Below are 15,275 nucleotides of genomic sequence, written 5' to 3' on the forward strand. Positions count from 1 at the left end.
GATCATGGACTCTGCTCCACTTCCCTGCCCGCCCCCTTATCGGTTAAGAAACTGTCTATCTCTGTCTTAAATTTATTCAATGTCCCGGCTTCCACAGCTCTCTGAGGCAGCGAATTCCACAGATTTACAACCCTCAGAGAGAAGAAATTCCTCCTCATCTCAGTTTTAAATGGGCGGCTCCTTATTCTAAGACCATGCCCCCTAGTTCTAGTCTCCCCAATCAGTGGAAACATCCTCTCTGCATCCGCCTTGTCAAGCCCCCCTCATAATCTTATACGTTTCGATAAGTTCACCTCATTCTTCTGGATCCCAATGAGTAGAGGCCCAACCTTTCCTTATAAGAGCTCTGCTTTCCTCTCGCAACACATCAAAGTCATCCTGTTGATATTAGGGAGTCTTATTACTCCCTGATGCGAAGAAGTTTGACTGTTAAAACCGTTGTGATGAAGGTTTTCGCCCGGAACAACATTGGGCTGTCTTTCTCTCTCTCTGACTGACCAAGTGACCTGGGTGCCTGCTGTTATGCGTTTCATTTGAGTTTGAGCATGGAACGCGGCTGACATTGTACGGGAGCTGAAATGGGGGGACACTGGAAGGGGAGGTGGTGTAGTGCTGGTGGGCTGGTGCCCCATTCCGCTCCACCTTGCATTTAAGACGGGAGGGGACGAGAGAGAGAGAGAGAAATTAGGAGCGTAACTCACGGGGCCAGTACCTGTTTGCTGGGAAGCGAGTTTGGAAGAAACCCGGGGGACCAGTGATTTTGGGAGACGCGTGGCTCCCAAACCGGAGTTGCGATCGAGAGAAAGAGGGATTTCATATCTTCCACTGTCGGCTCTTTCACCCGGCGATCAAGGACACTGGCTCGTGACGTTCGTGGAAAATTGGACGGAATGGCAGGAAGTGGTCCGCAGAAACACCGGCAAAATTTTCGCTCTGCTCGTCTGAGCATAAACACCGGCATAGACCGGGGGGGGTGGGGGTGGGGGTGGGGGTGGGGGGGGGGGGGGGGGGGTCTAATGGCCCGTGTCTGTGCTTTAATTCTACGCAATCGAATTCAGTCATCCCTCCCAAGCCAGAACAATGGCAACGTTCCCTGTTTTAAGCAAGGGTGGGGCATGCAGGGTGTTTTCAATTAAGAAAAAGCTGTGGGTATCTTCCCGAATCTTGCATTCGGGCACGTAAAGTGGCTGCTGAAGTGAAAAGACTGTGGTTTTTTTTGTTGCGGGACGATAATTTGTAAATGACTAGGACGCCCAGGGACGATAATTTGTAAATGACTAGGACGCCCACAGTGCAAGGTGAATGAGAAGTTCTTCCAAACCCCGGTGACTGTCACTGGCGTGTGTTGTGCGGTTGTGCAAGTAATGTTTTTTTTAAATTTCTCGCTTTGCCTGCCTGTTCCTCTTCAGTTGCCGTGCACCCTGCCCAAGGCCCTGCTCTCGTGCCTCCACTACCAGCCTGAAACCGGCCCCCCCCACCCTCTCCCCTCCCCACCCCACCCCACCCCCCACCCCCCCCCCCCCCCCCACATCCGCTTTATCTTCCCCATATTCCCTCCACTCCACTCCTTCCTGCAGGAAAAAGTGGTCGGTGTCGCCAAATGCCACAGCTGAGGTTCCAAGTTGAGTTTCTGGAGATTCGTAACGCATTTAGTTGTGGGGGGGGGGGGTGACCATTGCCTGCCTTGGCATCCGATCGCACCCCCACCCCACCCCACCCCACCACCCCCTTCCAGTGTCGAGCTCGCAAAAGGCTTTCAATGGGCACGGCCAAAAAGGAAAGAGGGATGGTCTCTCGTCTCTTTCCCGCCCCTTCTGTGTGCCAAAGAGTGGCATTGAGCGCCCGAGGAGCAAGCCGACAGGAATTGAGATTTAAATTGTCGACGCCGGCCGACAAAAGTGGTTGATCTGCCCCGGTTCCTCAGGAAGTTCACAATTAGCCCGAACTGGGCACCTTTCCAATACTGTACAATGACACACGCTCAAGCATTTGCACACACACACACACTGATGTACTTCCCAGTTTTTAACAAAAACAAATGCCCCTGCCTACGGTTGAGCGCACGCGCGCGCACACACACGCCCAAAAAAAAAAAAAACCCCCAAGGATTATAGCTCCTAAGTGTGCGGGCAGAAAATATCCAATGGTCCGAGTACCAAAAATGCTGGTATGTTGTGGAAAATGTAGAATGCACTGTCGTCGGCTTGCATTCACTTTTTCTTTTTTGTATTTTATTTCCTTCTTCCTGCGCGACAGCATGCAGAAGTACTGAGGATGAGTCCCAGGAGGATGTGTTGATGGATGAGGCTCCCTCAAATCTCAGTCAGGCGCCCACCCTGCAGGCTAACCGAGAAGGTACAAGCAAAACAAAACTGTGTTTACTGCTGTGCAGGAGGAGAGCCCTTAATTGCCAACCCCTGCATCGTCATCAGTTTCAAAAGATTCGAGTTTTATGTGTGCAGCATATGCGCGTAATGGGCACTGCGCAGAGCTCGGGATGGTAAGGGGTGGTTAGTGTCTGATCATTTTTCCCCCTCCCTTCCACCCGCTCCGCAATCTCATCTGATTCCTTCCCTCATCCCCGACCCAACTTCATTCCTTCCCCCTCTTCCTCCAGTCGTTGCTCCGTCCGCCGTCCTGATTCCTCTCATTTCATCTCCTTGCTCCCCTTCATTTCACCATTCTCTGCAGCAGGGGAAGCACAATGGAAAATGGGCCACAAGACGGTCACGGGACGAGGACAACATTCGGACGTTTTTGGTGCCGCGACCGGTTTGGTTTTCGCGGGGTGGAGGTTTTCAGGAAGTTCGGTGGCAGAAAAACTGGGAGGGAGGAGGAGCGAGAGAGGGGATTGTGGTGGGTAAGGGTCAAAGAGGCACTTTTGTCATGAAGTCCTTGCTCTTGGGTCAAGCCAATGTTCATGCTTGACCCTTCTTGAGTAGGAAGGGCAGGCTTGATACTGGCACAGATCCTGGCTGGATCAGTGCAGCAGATGTTAAACCAGACAGTGCAACGGAAACATATTACGTTTGTCCAAAAAAAGAAGTCTGATATTGGTCCCACGGTGTGACACTTCTGGCGAGCTGGTAATGTGCCCACCCCTCCCCCCTTTGTGTAGTCCCGTTACACAGCTCTGCTTTTGTGCCCACTGACTGGCGCCTTTAAATAGCGCCTCCCAACGTAATGAAACCTCCCAATGAGCTTCACCAGAGTGTTATCGCCCAACGTTTGACACTGAGCCCCTTGAGATATTGGGGCAGGTGACCGAAGGGTTTCGGGAGGCAATTCCAGAGCTTGGAGCAAACGTGGCTGGAGGCACGGCCGCCCAATGGTGGGGCGAAGGTCGTGGGGGGAAGCGCAAGAGGCCAGCGTCGGCGGAGCGTAGAGATACGGAGGGGTGTAGGGGCTGGAGGGGGTTACAGAGATAGGGAGGGGTGTAGGGGCTGGAGGGGGTTAGAGAGATAGGGAGGGGTGTAGGGGCTGGAGGGGGTTAGAGAGATAGGGAGGGGTGTAGGGGCTGGAGGGGGTTAGAGAGATATGGAGGGGTGTAGGGGCTGGAGGGGGTTACAGAGATAGGGAGGGGTGTAGGGGCTGGAGGGGGTTAGAGAGATATGGAGGGGTGTAGGGGCTGGAGGGGGTTAGAGAGATATGGAGGGGCTGGAGGGGGTTAGAGAGATAGGGAGGGGTGTAGGGGCTGGAGGGGGTTACAGAGATAGGGAGGGGTGTAGGGGCTGGAGGGGGTTAGAGAGATATGGAGGGGTGTAGGGGCTGGAGGGGGTTACAGAGATAGGGAGGGGTGTAGGGGCTGGAGGGGGTTACAGAGATAGGGAGGGGTGTAGGGGCTGGAGGGGGTTACAGAGATAGGGAGGGGTGTAGGGGGCTGGAGGGGGTTACAGAGATAGGGAGGGGTGTAGGGGCTGGAGGGTGTTAGAGAGATATGGAGGGGTGTAGGGGCTGGAGGGGGTTACAGAGATAGGAAGGGGTCTCGGGGCTGGAGGGGGTTACAGAGATAGGGAGGGGTCTCGGGGCTGGAGGGGGTTACAGAGATAGGGAGGGGTCTCGGGGCTGGAGAAGGTTAGAGATAGGGAGGGGTCTCGGGGCTGGAGGGGGTTACAGAGATAGGGAGGGGTCTCGGGGCTGGAGAAGGTTAGAGATAGGGAGGGGCGAGGAGGCCTTGGAGGGATTTGAAAACAAAGATGGAGTTTTTAAAATCGAGTCATTGCCGGACCGGGAGGCAATGTAGGTCAGCGAGCACGGGGTGATGGGTGAGTGGGACTCGGTGCGAGTTAGGACACGGGGGTGATGGGTGAGCGGGACTTGGTGCGAGTTAGGACACGGGGGTGATGGGTGAGCGGGACTCGGTGCGAGTTAGGACACGGGGCAGTGAGCACGGGGTTTTGGGCGAGTGGGACTCGGTACGAGTTAGGACACGGGGCAGTGAGCACGGGGTGATGGATGAGCGGGACTCGGTCGAGTTAGGACAGGGGGTGATGGATGAGCGGGACTCAGTGAGTTAGGACACGGGGTGATGGGTGAGCGGGACTCGGTGCGAGTTAGGACACTGGGTGATGGGTGAGCGGGACTCAGTGTGAGTTAGGACACGGGGTGATGGGTGAGCGGGACTCGGTGCGAGTTAGGACACGGGGTGATGGGTGAGCGGGACTCTGAGTTAGGACACGGGGTCAGCGAGCACAGGGGGTGATGGGTGAGCGGGACTCAGTGTGAGTTAGGACATGGGTCAGCGAGCACAGGGGGTGATGGATGAGCGGGACTCGGTGCGAGTTAGGACATGGGTCAGCGAGCACGTGGTGATGGGTGAGCGGGACTGGGTGTGAGTTAGGACACGGGGCAGTGAGCACATGGTGATGGGTGAGCGGTACTGGGTGTGAGTTAGGACACGGGTCAGCGAGCACAGGGGGTGATGGGTGAGTGGGACTCGGTGTGAGTTAGGACACGGGGCAGTGAGCACGTGGTGATGGGTGAGCGGTACTGGGTGTGAGTTAGGACACGGGTCAGCGAGCACAGGGGGTGATGGGTGAGCGGGACTGGGTGTGAGTTAGGACACGGGGCAGTGAGCACTGGGGGTGATGGGTGAGTGGTACTGGGTGTGAGTTAGGACACGGGGGCAGTGAGCACAGGGGGTGATGGGTGAGCGGTACTGGGTGTGAGTTAGGACACGGGTCAGCGAGCACAGGGGGTGATGGGTGAGTGGGACTCGGTGCGAGTTAGGACGCGGGAGAGCAGAGTTTTGAAATGATGAAGGGTAGAAGATGGGAGGTCGGCCAAAAGAGCGTTGGGATAGTTGGACCCGGAGGTAACACAGGCGTGGACGGGCGTTTCAGCATTTGATGGGCTGAGGCGGGAGCGGGGGCAGGCAGCGTTAAGTGGTGTAAGTCGGCGTTCTTGGTGATGGAGATGATATGGGGTCAGGTGTTCAAATAGGACAGCGTGGTTGTGACTGGCCAGGGACTGGGTGGCATCCAATTTCTAATTCTGCACATAATCCGTAGCTGTCGGACCAACATTTGGCGCAGATTTGGGTCTGTAGCTGCCACGTGCAGTGGAATCCTATTGCCCTGATTGTCTCTAGCGACTGTTTCTATATATTTACGTCTTAAACTTCCAAAAACCACGTGCCATCCTGCTGCTTCTGTTACCGCAATCTCACCTGGTGAGCAGTGCAGTTACGTTGCAGCGATTGTTGAGTGTCAGCACCTCCCCAAACCCATAACCTCCACCACCTAGCAGGACCAGGGCAAAGCAGCTGCATGGGAGCACCACCACCACCTCCCAGTTCCTTCCCGAGACTGTCTCTTTCCCCATCCCGACTTGGAAATGTATTGGCTGTTCCTCCATCGTCGCTGGGTCCCAATCTTGGAACTCCCTCCCTAACAGCACTGTGGGAGCACCTTCACCACACGGACTGCAGCGGTTCAAGAAGAGGGCTCACCACCACCTTCTCGAGGGGCAATTAGGGGACGGGCAATAAACGCCGGCCTTGCCAGCGCGCCTCCCCCCACACACACCCCGTTAATGAATATAAAAAGTTGCTTCCGTCGCAGTATTGTCGCTCTGCACGTGGGTGGGTAACACTAACGGGCTGCTAACTGTGTCCTTCACTGTTTTAACACCGCGTCCTGAGTGTGAAGGGGACTGTGCTACTGAACACCCACCCGCATTTCCTGAGTGCGCTGGTTCTGGGTCGGAGGGGGAGCGAATAAGGCCACGTTCTTTTCATAGCAGCAACAGCTGGGGGCGGGGGGGGGGGGGGTGCGTGGAAAGAGAGGCGAAGCTGCTGTTAAATCTATTGTATACTAAGTGCAGGTGAGAACTGAACAACACTGAACCGTTTTACTAATCACCGAATCCAGGGGGGTAGCTGTACAGCGTGGGGATTCTCTCTTCAGGGTTCCTCTGTAAATCACAGACATTTACAGCACGGAAGGAGGCCATTTCGGCCCATCGTGTCCGCCACGCGCCGGCCGACAAAGAGCCATCCCGGCCTAATCCCACTTTCCAGCTCTCTGTCCGGAGCCCTGTGGGTTACGGCACTTTTTAAGCGCTTCTGCGCTGGAACATGATCGATTGCGTGTCCAGCATTGGTCCGGCTTTTCAATAGCATCAATCGGGATAGTCACACAGTCGCAGAGCAGGGAAATAAACACCAACTTGTCTCCCTCGTGTCCGCCCGCCGTGTACTCTCGGCCCCTCGAGTCCAGGGGCTAATCGAGACCCGAAGCGTTCATCCAAGGCTTCATCTGCCCGCACGCTTGAATGTTGAAGGTCACACAGCACTATTGGAAGATAGGGGGGGTTGCCCTGGGTCCTGGACCAATATTCCTCCCTCAACCAACACCGAAAACAGATCAACTGGTCATTCGCTTCATTGCTTTGTGAGATCTGCCTATGTGCAAAATTGCTACCGCATGTACGTACATCAGTCGCTCTCCTTCATAATTAATTAATTGTATGCAAAATGCTTTGAGCTGTTTGAGCGAATGATTGAGCACTACAGGTTTTAATTTCAGTTCCGTCGGTTAATTTTGTACCGTAAACCTGAATCGGGTCCAGTTACTACAAGTCCAACGGCTCCATTTACAACTGCTCTCCTTTGTGCAGATTCTATGAACATCCTGGACCCTGACGATGAGGAGCACACGCAAGAGGAAGACAGCAGTGGAAGTAACGAGGATGATGATGACAGCCAGGATGAGGATGAGGAAGAGGAGGAGGATGAAGATGATCAGGTGAGGAAGCACCTCAAGCCCTCCTTGTTTCAGCTTTGGAGGCTTTCCTCTCCTCGGCATCCATGTGCCCCTAGCGTTTGACGCTAAGATCCTATCGTGGAAGTAGCTCCCAGGACCACACCCCCCCCCTCCCCCAAGCGCCGCACTGTCGGAGGGGCAGTACTGAGGGAGCGCCGCACTGTCGGAGGGGCTGTACTGAGGGAGCGCTGCACTGTCGGAGGGGCGGTACTGAGGGAGCGCCGCACTGTCGGAGGGGCAGTACTGAGGGAGCGCCGCACTGTCGGAGGGGCGGTACTGAGGGAGCGCCGCACTGTCGGAGGGGCTGTACTGAGGGAGCGCCGCACTGTCGGAGGGGCTGTACTGAGGGAGTGCCGCACTGTCGGAGGGGCGGTACTGAGGGAGTGCCGTACTGTCGGAGGGGCTGTACTGAGGGCGCGCCGCACTGTCGGAGGGGCGGTAGTGAGGGAGCGCCGCACTGTCGGAGGGGCGGTAGTGAGGGAGCGCCGCACTGTCGGAGGGGCGCGGCGGGGCGGTACTGAGGGAGCGCCGCGCTGTCGGCGGGGCGGTACTGAGGGAGTGCCACACTGTCAGAGGGGCCGTCTTTTGGATGAGACGTTAAACCGAGGCCCCATCTGCCCCCTCAGGAGGACAAAAAAGATCTTAAGGGGACTATATCTCAAAAGTTCTCCCCGGTGTCTGCCCCCTCGGCTGGGCTTAAACGCACTATTTTGAAGAAGAGCAGGGGGAGTTCTCCCCCGTGTTTTGGTCCAATATTTATCCCTCAACCAACATCACACACACGATCTGGGTCATCATCACATTGCTGTGTGTGGGAGCTTGCTGTGCGCAAATTGGCGTTTCCCACATTACAACAGTGAGCGCACTCCCAAAAAAAAAGTGCTTCTTTGGCTGTGAGGTGCTTTGAGATATCCTGAGGTCGCTATAGAAATGCAAGTCTCTTTAGTCCTCCATCAGCCAGGTTGCACTGTGATGAAGGCAGTGCCATTTCTTAAATGATGTGTATAAATCTCCGCCAGGACCCTCTTTGAACGAGCTGCTCAGTTAGTCCCACTCCCCAGCTCTGTCCCGATAGCCCGACAAATTCTTTCTCTTCAATTGGAGGGGTTGAGGCGAATAGTATCGATGCATTTAAGGGGAAGCTGGATAAACACATGAGGGTGAAAGGAACAGAAGGAGACGGTGAGATGGAGGGGGGTGGGCTGGTGGAACACAAACCCCGGCACGGAGCAGCGGGGCCCAGTGGCCAGTTTCTGGGCTGTGAATTAAAATAAGTTTTACATAACATAAGAAACAGGAGCAGGAGTCGGCCATTTGGCCCCTCGAGCCTGCTCTGCCATTCAATAAGATAATGGCTGATCCGATCATGGAATCAGCTCCACTTCTCCGCCCCCTCTTCCCCCCGCATCGCTCAAGAAACTGTCCATCTCTGTCTTAAATATATTCAATGTCCCGGCTTCCACATCTCTCTGAGGCAGCGAATTCCACAGATTTACAACCCTCAGAGAAGAAATTCCTCCTCATCTCAGTTTTAAATGGGCGGCCCCTTATTCTAAGACCATGCCCCCCTAGTTCTAGTCTCCCCCATCAGTGGGAACATCCTCTCTGCATCCACCTTGTCAAGCCCCCTCATAATCTTATACGTTTCGATAAGATCACCTGAATTCCAATGAGTAGAGGCCCAACCTGCTCAACCTTTCCTCATAAGTCGACCCCCTCATCCCCGGAATCAACCGAGTGAACCTTCTCTGGACTGCCTCCAAAGCTAATATATATCCTTTCGTAAATATGGAAACCAAAACTGCACGCAGTACTCCAGGTGTGGCCTCACCAAGACCCTATTTCACCCAATTCCCTTTGGAAAGTTAATATTGAATCTGTTTCCGTCACCCTTTCCCCCTCCGATGTGCGTTCTGTGACCTATGTTGAGTAGTTTTCCCATTTCGGTTGCATCAATGTCTCTACCTGGCGCAGTTGGTCATTGGAGCAGAGGTCAGAGGCTCTGTCGCAGGAGAATTCGGTGGGTGGGTGTGCTGTCGACAGAGCCGTGGCTTTTTGGCTGTGACCGAGCGGGTATCTGCTCCACGTCTGCAGGAGCCTGGCCTCGCTCGTGTCTGGGAATCATGGGTTTATTCACGTGTGTGTGTGTGTGTGATTGCGTACATAGGATGATGAGGAAGGAGAGGAAGAGGAGGGGGATGAGGACGACGAGGACGAGGAGGGGTCGGAAATGGAGCTCGACGAGGACTACCCCGACATCGACGAGTCGCTCGTCCGCTTCGACCGAGAGGACGACCTGATCATCGAGTTCGACAACATGTTCTCCACCGCAGGTAGGAGGCTGTCCACTGGGCAGGGTTGACCCCCGACCCCCCCTCCCGGCCATCCCTCGGTGAGGCATTCAGGCAAAGTCCAGTCGTTCCTCCGATCGTAGAACGTCGCGAATCTAATAGCCAATTTAGACAGCAGCGTAAACGCAACTGAACGTATTTCAGATTCCAGCATCTGCAGTGTTTGGCCAGATGAGGGAGGCCTGAAATAAAAGTGTTGGAATACACGGCAAGCCAGGCACTATCTGAATAAGCGTTGGACGCCTCGTCTGGTTCAAATGAACGCTCCCACCCGAAATGTTAACTTGTCCTCTCTTTTTCCAGATAACAGTTTGTTTCCTAATTTCAGCTGTGCGATTTATGCTCTAACGTTAACTCTTGCCTTTTGCTCCCTTATTTACGCCCTCCCATGAAATGTGCAATTTGCCCGTGTGACCTGTACGAGCTGCCGTACCGGTGGATTTTAATTCACTCATCGTGCAACCTTCGGCCTGCCCCTCCCCCCCCCCCCCCCCCCCCCCCCCAAAGCGGCTGTTGACAAACTCCTGGGTGCCGGCAGTGTGGGCCAGTGGGGAGGAGAGGAGAGGAGGGGGGGTGGGAGCATTGCTGGGAAAGCAGAACTTGCAGTTCAGTCTTGGTCTGATGAGCTCCTCCCACTCCCGCTCGCTGTTCTACATTCCCGCCTCTCCCCACCGCTGCATTTTATACCTCGCGATTCAGCCACTTGTCAAAACTTTCTAAGAGGATCTGAACTGGCTTGTGTTCCCGGCCAAACCAAGTGGGATACTGCGTGCAGTTTTGGCTTCCATATTTAAGGAAGGATATACTTGGCTTTGGAGGCAGTTCAGAGAAGGTTCACTCGGTTGATTCCGGGGACGAGGGGGTTGACTTATGAGGAAAGGTTGAGTAGGTTGGGCCTCTACTCATTGGAATTTAGAAGAATGAGAGGTGATCTTATCGAAACGTATAAGATTATGAGGGGGCTGGACAAGGTGGATGCAGAGAATGTGTTTCCACTGAAGGGGGAAGACTAGAACTAGGGGGCATGGTCTTAGAATAAGGGGCCGCCCATTTAAAACTGAGAAGGAGGAATTTCTTAGGGTTGTAAATCTGTGGAATTCGCTGCCTCAGAGAGCTGTGGAAGCTGGGACATTAAATGGATTTAAGACAGAGATGGACAGTTTCTTAACCGATAATAGAATAAAGGGTTAAGGAAAGTGGAGCTGAGTCCATGATCGGATCAGCCATGATCGAATTAAATGGCGGAGCAGACTCCAGGGGCCGTATGGCTGACTCCTGCTCCTATTTCTTAAGTTCTTGTGCAAGAGTTGTACGGAGTTGCTTGCAAGCGTGGTGATAGAGTAGGCCGGGCAGTCTGTTCCCCAGGGATGTAGGAAAGATCTGGCTCCGAGAAGAATTCTTGGATTGGGTGAGGAGAGGCGCGAGTACAATGTATAGTTTCCTTTTTGCAGTTCGAACGTAGTCCAACCGTGGTGAGTGCCATTTGGATTTGACTTCATTGCCGCAGGTGGGATTGTGGAGAGCAAATTCCTGTAGCTTTGGTCCGTGCAGGGCAAGGATCTTGGAACATGAGGCGTGGGCTTTCTTATCCTCTGTCCACTTACTGGGACGAGTTGGTATTCGGAGGGTTAAAAGGCAGCGGGGTGGGAAGAGTAAGGCAGCGATTCATCAGGCGCACCACCTTTGGTGGGGAGAGGGTGGAAGAGTTAACGATTCACAGGGAACCGGTTCGCCCTGCCGATGCTGGCTGACTTGCTGAGTATCTCCAGCCTTTTCTGTCGTCGTCGCAACTTTCCAGCTTCTGCACTGCAGTATTTTTCTGTTTGTGCATGTTTTGTGATCGGCGGTGGGGGGGGCAGAAGATGGAAGGCCATTTTACGGCAAGTTGACTGCTTAAAGAGACGCAGTCTTGGGAATGTTTCTTTTAAATAAAAGCGTCGTCCTTCTCTCGTGGAAAATGCAAGGCAATTAATCGGCCTTCCTGCTAATGTGTGCGGTGAATTTATTGAGATTTAAGGGAATTAAGGGTTATGGGGAGCGGGCGGGTAAGTGGAGCTGAGTCCATGGCCAGATCAGCCATGATCTTGTTGAATGGCGGAGCAGGCTCGAGGGGCTAGATGGCCTACTCCTGTTCCTAATTCTTATGTTCTTATTTAATCATCATCAGAGGCAGTCCCTCGGAATCGAGGAAGACTTGCTTCCACTCCCAAAGTGAGTTCTCTGGTGACTCAACAGTCCAATACGAGAGCCACAGACCCTGTCACAGGTGGGACAGACTTTTGTCGAGGGAAGGGGTGGGTGGGGCTGGTTTGCCGCGCGCTCCTTCCGCTGCCTGCGCCTGACCTCTACGTTGAGATTCGAGGTGCTCAGCGCCCTCCCGGATGCACTTTCTCCACCTCGGGCGGTCTTCGGCCAGGACCTCCCAGGTGTCAGTGGTGATGTCGCACTTTACCAGGGAGGCTGTGAGGGTGTCCTTATAACGTTTCCGCTGCCCACCTTCGGCTCGTTTACCGTGAAGGAGCTCCGCATAAAGCATTTGCTCAGGGAGTCTCTTATCTGGCATGCATGCTATGTGGCCTGCCCAGCGGAGCTGATCGAGTGTGGTCAGTGCTTCAGTATTGGGGATGTTAGCCTGGTGGAGGACACTGATGTTGGTGCACCTGTTCCTCCCAGGGTGCAAGTGGATTGGTATTGCAAACTAGATCCTATTTTAAATCGGCAAATACACCAGACTGCTCGAATTTGGGAAGGAAAATGAGGATGGGAAGCTTAGGAATTGAGGAAGAGAAGTGCAGGTACTGAGCGTGTTGCAAATTGAATCGTGTCCTACAGCAGTTTTAACACCACACGGGTCGTGATCTGATACTTCAGCCTGCGCCCATTCAGTTGGGAGTTGGCCAGCGGTGCAAGCACTAGGGTAACCGAACTCTTCCCAAACGAGTTTCCGATCCTCTTAAAGAACAGGGTGCCCAAGGGAGAGCTGAATCTCCGTTGTGTAAAGTCGGTTTTGGTTTTCTCCGCCCTTTCTGGTCGGCGCCTAATGTGCCCGCTCACTCGGGGCAACCTCGAGGGTGAGGGGGGGGGGGGGTCACTGCCTCCCCGATCTTGTGTAAAGTCCACCCCCCACAAATGCCTGACCCTTGTCCTTGCCGATTTGATGGGGGGGCGGGGGCGCGCGCAAGGAGATCTTTTTGAACAAAAACAGAAAATGCTGAAAATCTCAGCACGTCAATCAGCATCTGTGGAGAGAAAGCAAATCCTCCCTTTTGTCTGTCCTGTCTTCCAACCTATCCAACCCTTTCGTTCTTTCCTTCCCTCTCTTTCCCCCCCCCCCCCCCCCCCCCCACTTTCAGTGCTTGTTAAGAATCCGTTCTTTTCGAACACTCACCTGTTCTGTTCATTGACCCAAAACGCTAACTCTGCCCCGTTCCACAGACGCTGCCTGACCCGCTGAGATTTCCAGCATCCGCCGTGTTTTGTTGCATTGGAGATCTTTCTGAACATCGCTGACTCTGTGCATTTGGTGATTTCCGTCCCAGCAGCCCAGGTGGCCTTGAGTGAGCGAGAACCCCCTGTGCTTTCAACAGGGGCGCAGAAAAAAAACTCTTCACTCGAAAGGGTTAATGCTGCAGCTGTGCCCGGGCAATGTTTGGGAGCGGTGGCGATCGTTTTCATGGTCGCCAACAGAGTGAGGAAGGGGATGTGGGGTCGGTCGAGTGCTGGAGCCTGTTCTGACTCCGCCAATGTATTAGGGAGAGGGGGGAGCTGACTGGAGTTGCTGCTTTGGTCCTCCATCGATCGCAGCTAATCGGGAAAGATTGAACTCGTTTCTCTAGAAATGAGAAGGTTGAGGGGGTGCCCTGATAGAGGTCTTTAAGATGATGAAGGGGTATTGGATAGGGTAGACATAGAGAAGATGTTTCCACTTGTGGGGGAGACTAGAACTAGGGGCCACCAATATAAGACAGTCACTAATAAACTCAGTGGGGAATTCAGGAGAAACTTCTTTACCCAGAGAGCGGTGAGAATGTGGAACTCGCTGCCACAGGGAGGGGTCGAGGTGAATCGTATCGATGCATTTAAGGGGAAGCTGGAGGGAGCAAGGAATGGAAGGAGATGGTGATGGAGTGGGGAAGGGGCTGGTGTGGAGAATCAACACCAACATGGGGCTGTATGGCCTGGCCCCGTGTTGCACTCTCTCTAATCCCACTGACGTTGGAAGTGGCTGGTTTGGGAGTGAGGGTGGGGATCACGACAAACCGGGAGGGGGGGGCGGTGAAACCGGCCTTGTGCGCACACTACTGCTAAGCCTTTAACCAAAAGCACGCCACCAAAAGCATGTGTTTGTGTCTTTTTCCACTGTCAGCCGATCCCTTCCGCGGAGACAGCCTCTTTGGGAGCATTGGTGCAGCTGTGAGCCGTACTTATGACAGCCCCGATGCAGGTAACGGCAGTGACGTCCATGGTAGGAACCTGCGCCCAGCTTCTGCACTGCTCGCACCAGCTCTCTAGAAGCTAAACTCTCTGTGGTGATGTGTCATAGGTCGGCAGAACGTCTGGGTTCTGCGCAGTGTTTCTAAAAGATCAATGGCCCGCTCGGGGTGTGGGGGGTGTCAGCACTGTTTATAAACACTAGAACTTCTTCCTGAACCTTGTACTGTTGTTTAACGGCCATTTCACGCACCCCCCCTCCCCAGCTCATCAAACGTCCGCCTCCTCTTCTGTCCAGCTGCACCTCTCTGCCCAACAGGTTGAATCAAACGTCATTCATTTGGTGGTTGATTTATCGTAGAAACATACAGCACCGAAGGAGGCCATTTGACCCGTTATGTCTATCTCTGCTCTATCCCAGAGCAATCCCGTTTAGTCCCCCCACCCCTCGCTCTTTCCTCCCACCCAGAGGGCGGTGGGGGTCTGGGGGGGAACTCGCTGCCTGAAAGGGGGGTAGAGGCAGAAACCCTCACCACATTTGGACGTGCGCTCACAACGCCGTAACCCACAGGGCTACGGACCCAGAGCGGGAAAGTGGGATTAGACCGGGATGGCTCTTGGTCGGCCGGCGCAACACGGACACGATGGGCCGCAATGGCCTCCTCCTGTGCTGTAACTTTCTATGATCCCTGCCATTTGTTTTTCCTCCCAATTCCCTTTCGAAGGTTACTATTGAATCTCTGTTCATCTCCCTTGAATCTTTGTTCTCCTCCCTATCGGGCAGTGCATTCCAGATCCTAACGTTCCTTGCGTAAAAACGTTTTTCCTTGTGTCGCCTTTGGCCCTTCTGCCAGTCGCCTTAAATCTGTGCCCTCTGGTTCTCGGCCCTTCAGCCAATGACATCAATTTCTCTTTATTTACTCTATCCAGCCCCTTCGTGATTTTAAACGTATGAAAGATACAAACACACAAAATGATGACCATTTCTCCTGCCCCTCCCCGCAACAATTTGGCGGTGTTTCGGCGAGGTCTGAAACTGGCACTAATTGCAACCTGCGAAAGGGCCCATTCCGGTTTGGTGGGGTTTTTTTGTTCCGCTGCGACTCGCAGGTTGTTTGCTACCGTTACCGAGCTTGTCGCTGGTCACTAATCACGTGGATGTTCTGTTGTGGAGACTGAGAGTTTTACCCAAAAGAAGCAGCACGCAAAGACTGGGATTGACGCTGGG

At 54.1% G+C, this 15,275-nt stretch overlaps 1 protein-coding gene across 1 annotated transcript in view; it reads left to right on the top strand.

Annotated features, from left to right (window-relative positions):
* Positions 1 to 15,275, top strand: part of huwe1 (HECT, UBA and WWE domain containing E3 ubiquitin protein ligase 1) — a 316,149-nt gene that overhangs the window by 232,657 nt on the left and 68,217 nt on the right. The window contains exons 52-54 of the mRNA XM_070869027.1: positions 2,257 to 2,355; positions 7,120 to 7,247; positions 9,433 to 9,598. Coding sequence (XP_070725128.1) covers positions 2,257 to 2,355; positions 7,120 to 7,247; positions 9,433 to 9,598 — 393 coding nt within the window. The remainder of the gene's footprint in view (positions 1 to 2,256; positions 2,356 to 7,119; positions 7,248 to 9,432; positions 9,599 to 15,275) is intronic.

The sequence above is a fragment of the Pristiophorus japonicus genome, chromosome 32 (assembly GCF_044704955.1).
Source record: "Pristiophorus japonicus isolate sPriJap1 chromosome 32, sPriJap1.hap1, whole genome shotgun sequence".
NCBI lineage: Eukaryota > Metazoa > Chordata > Chondrichthyes > Pristiophoridae > Pristiophorus > Pristiophorus japonicus.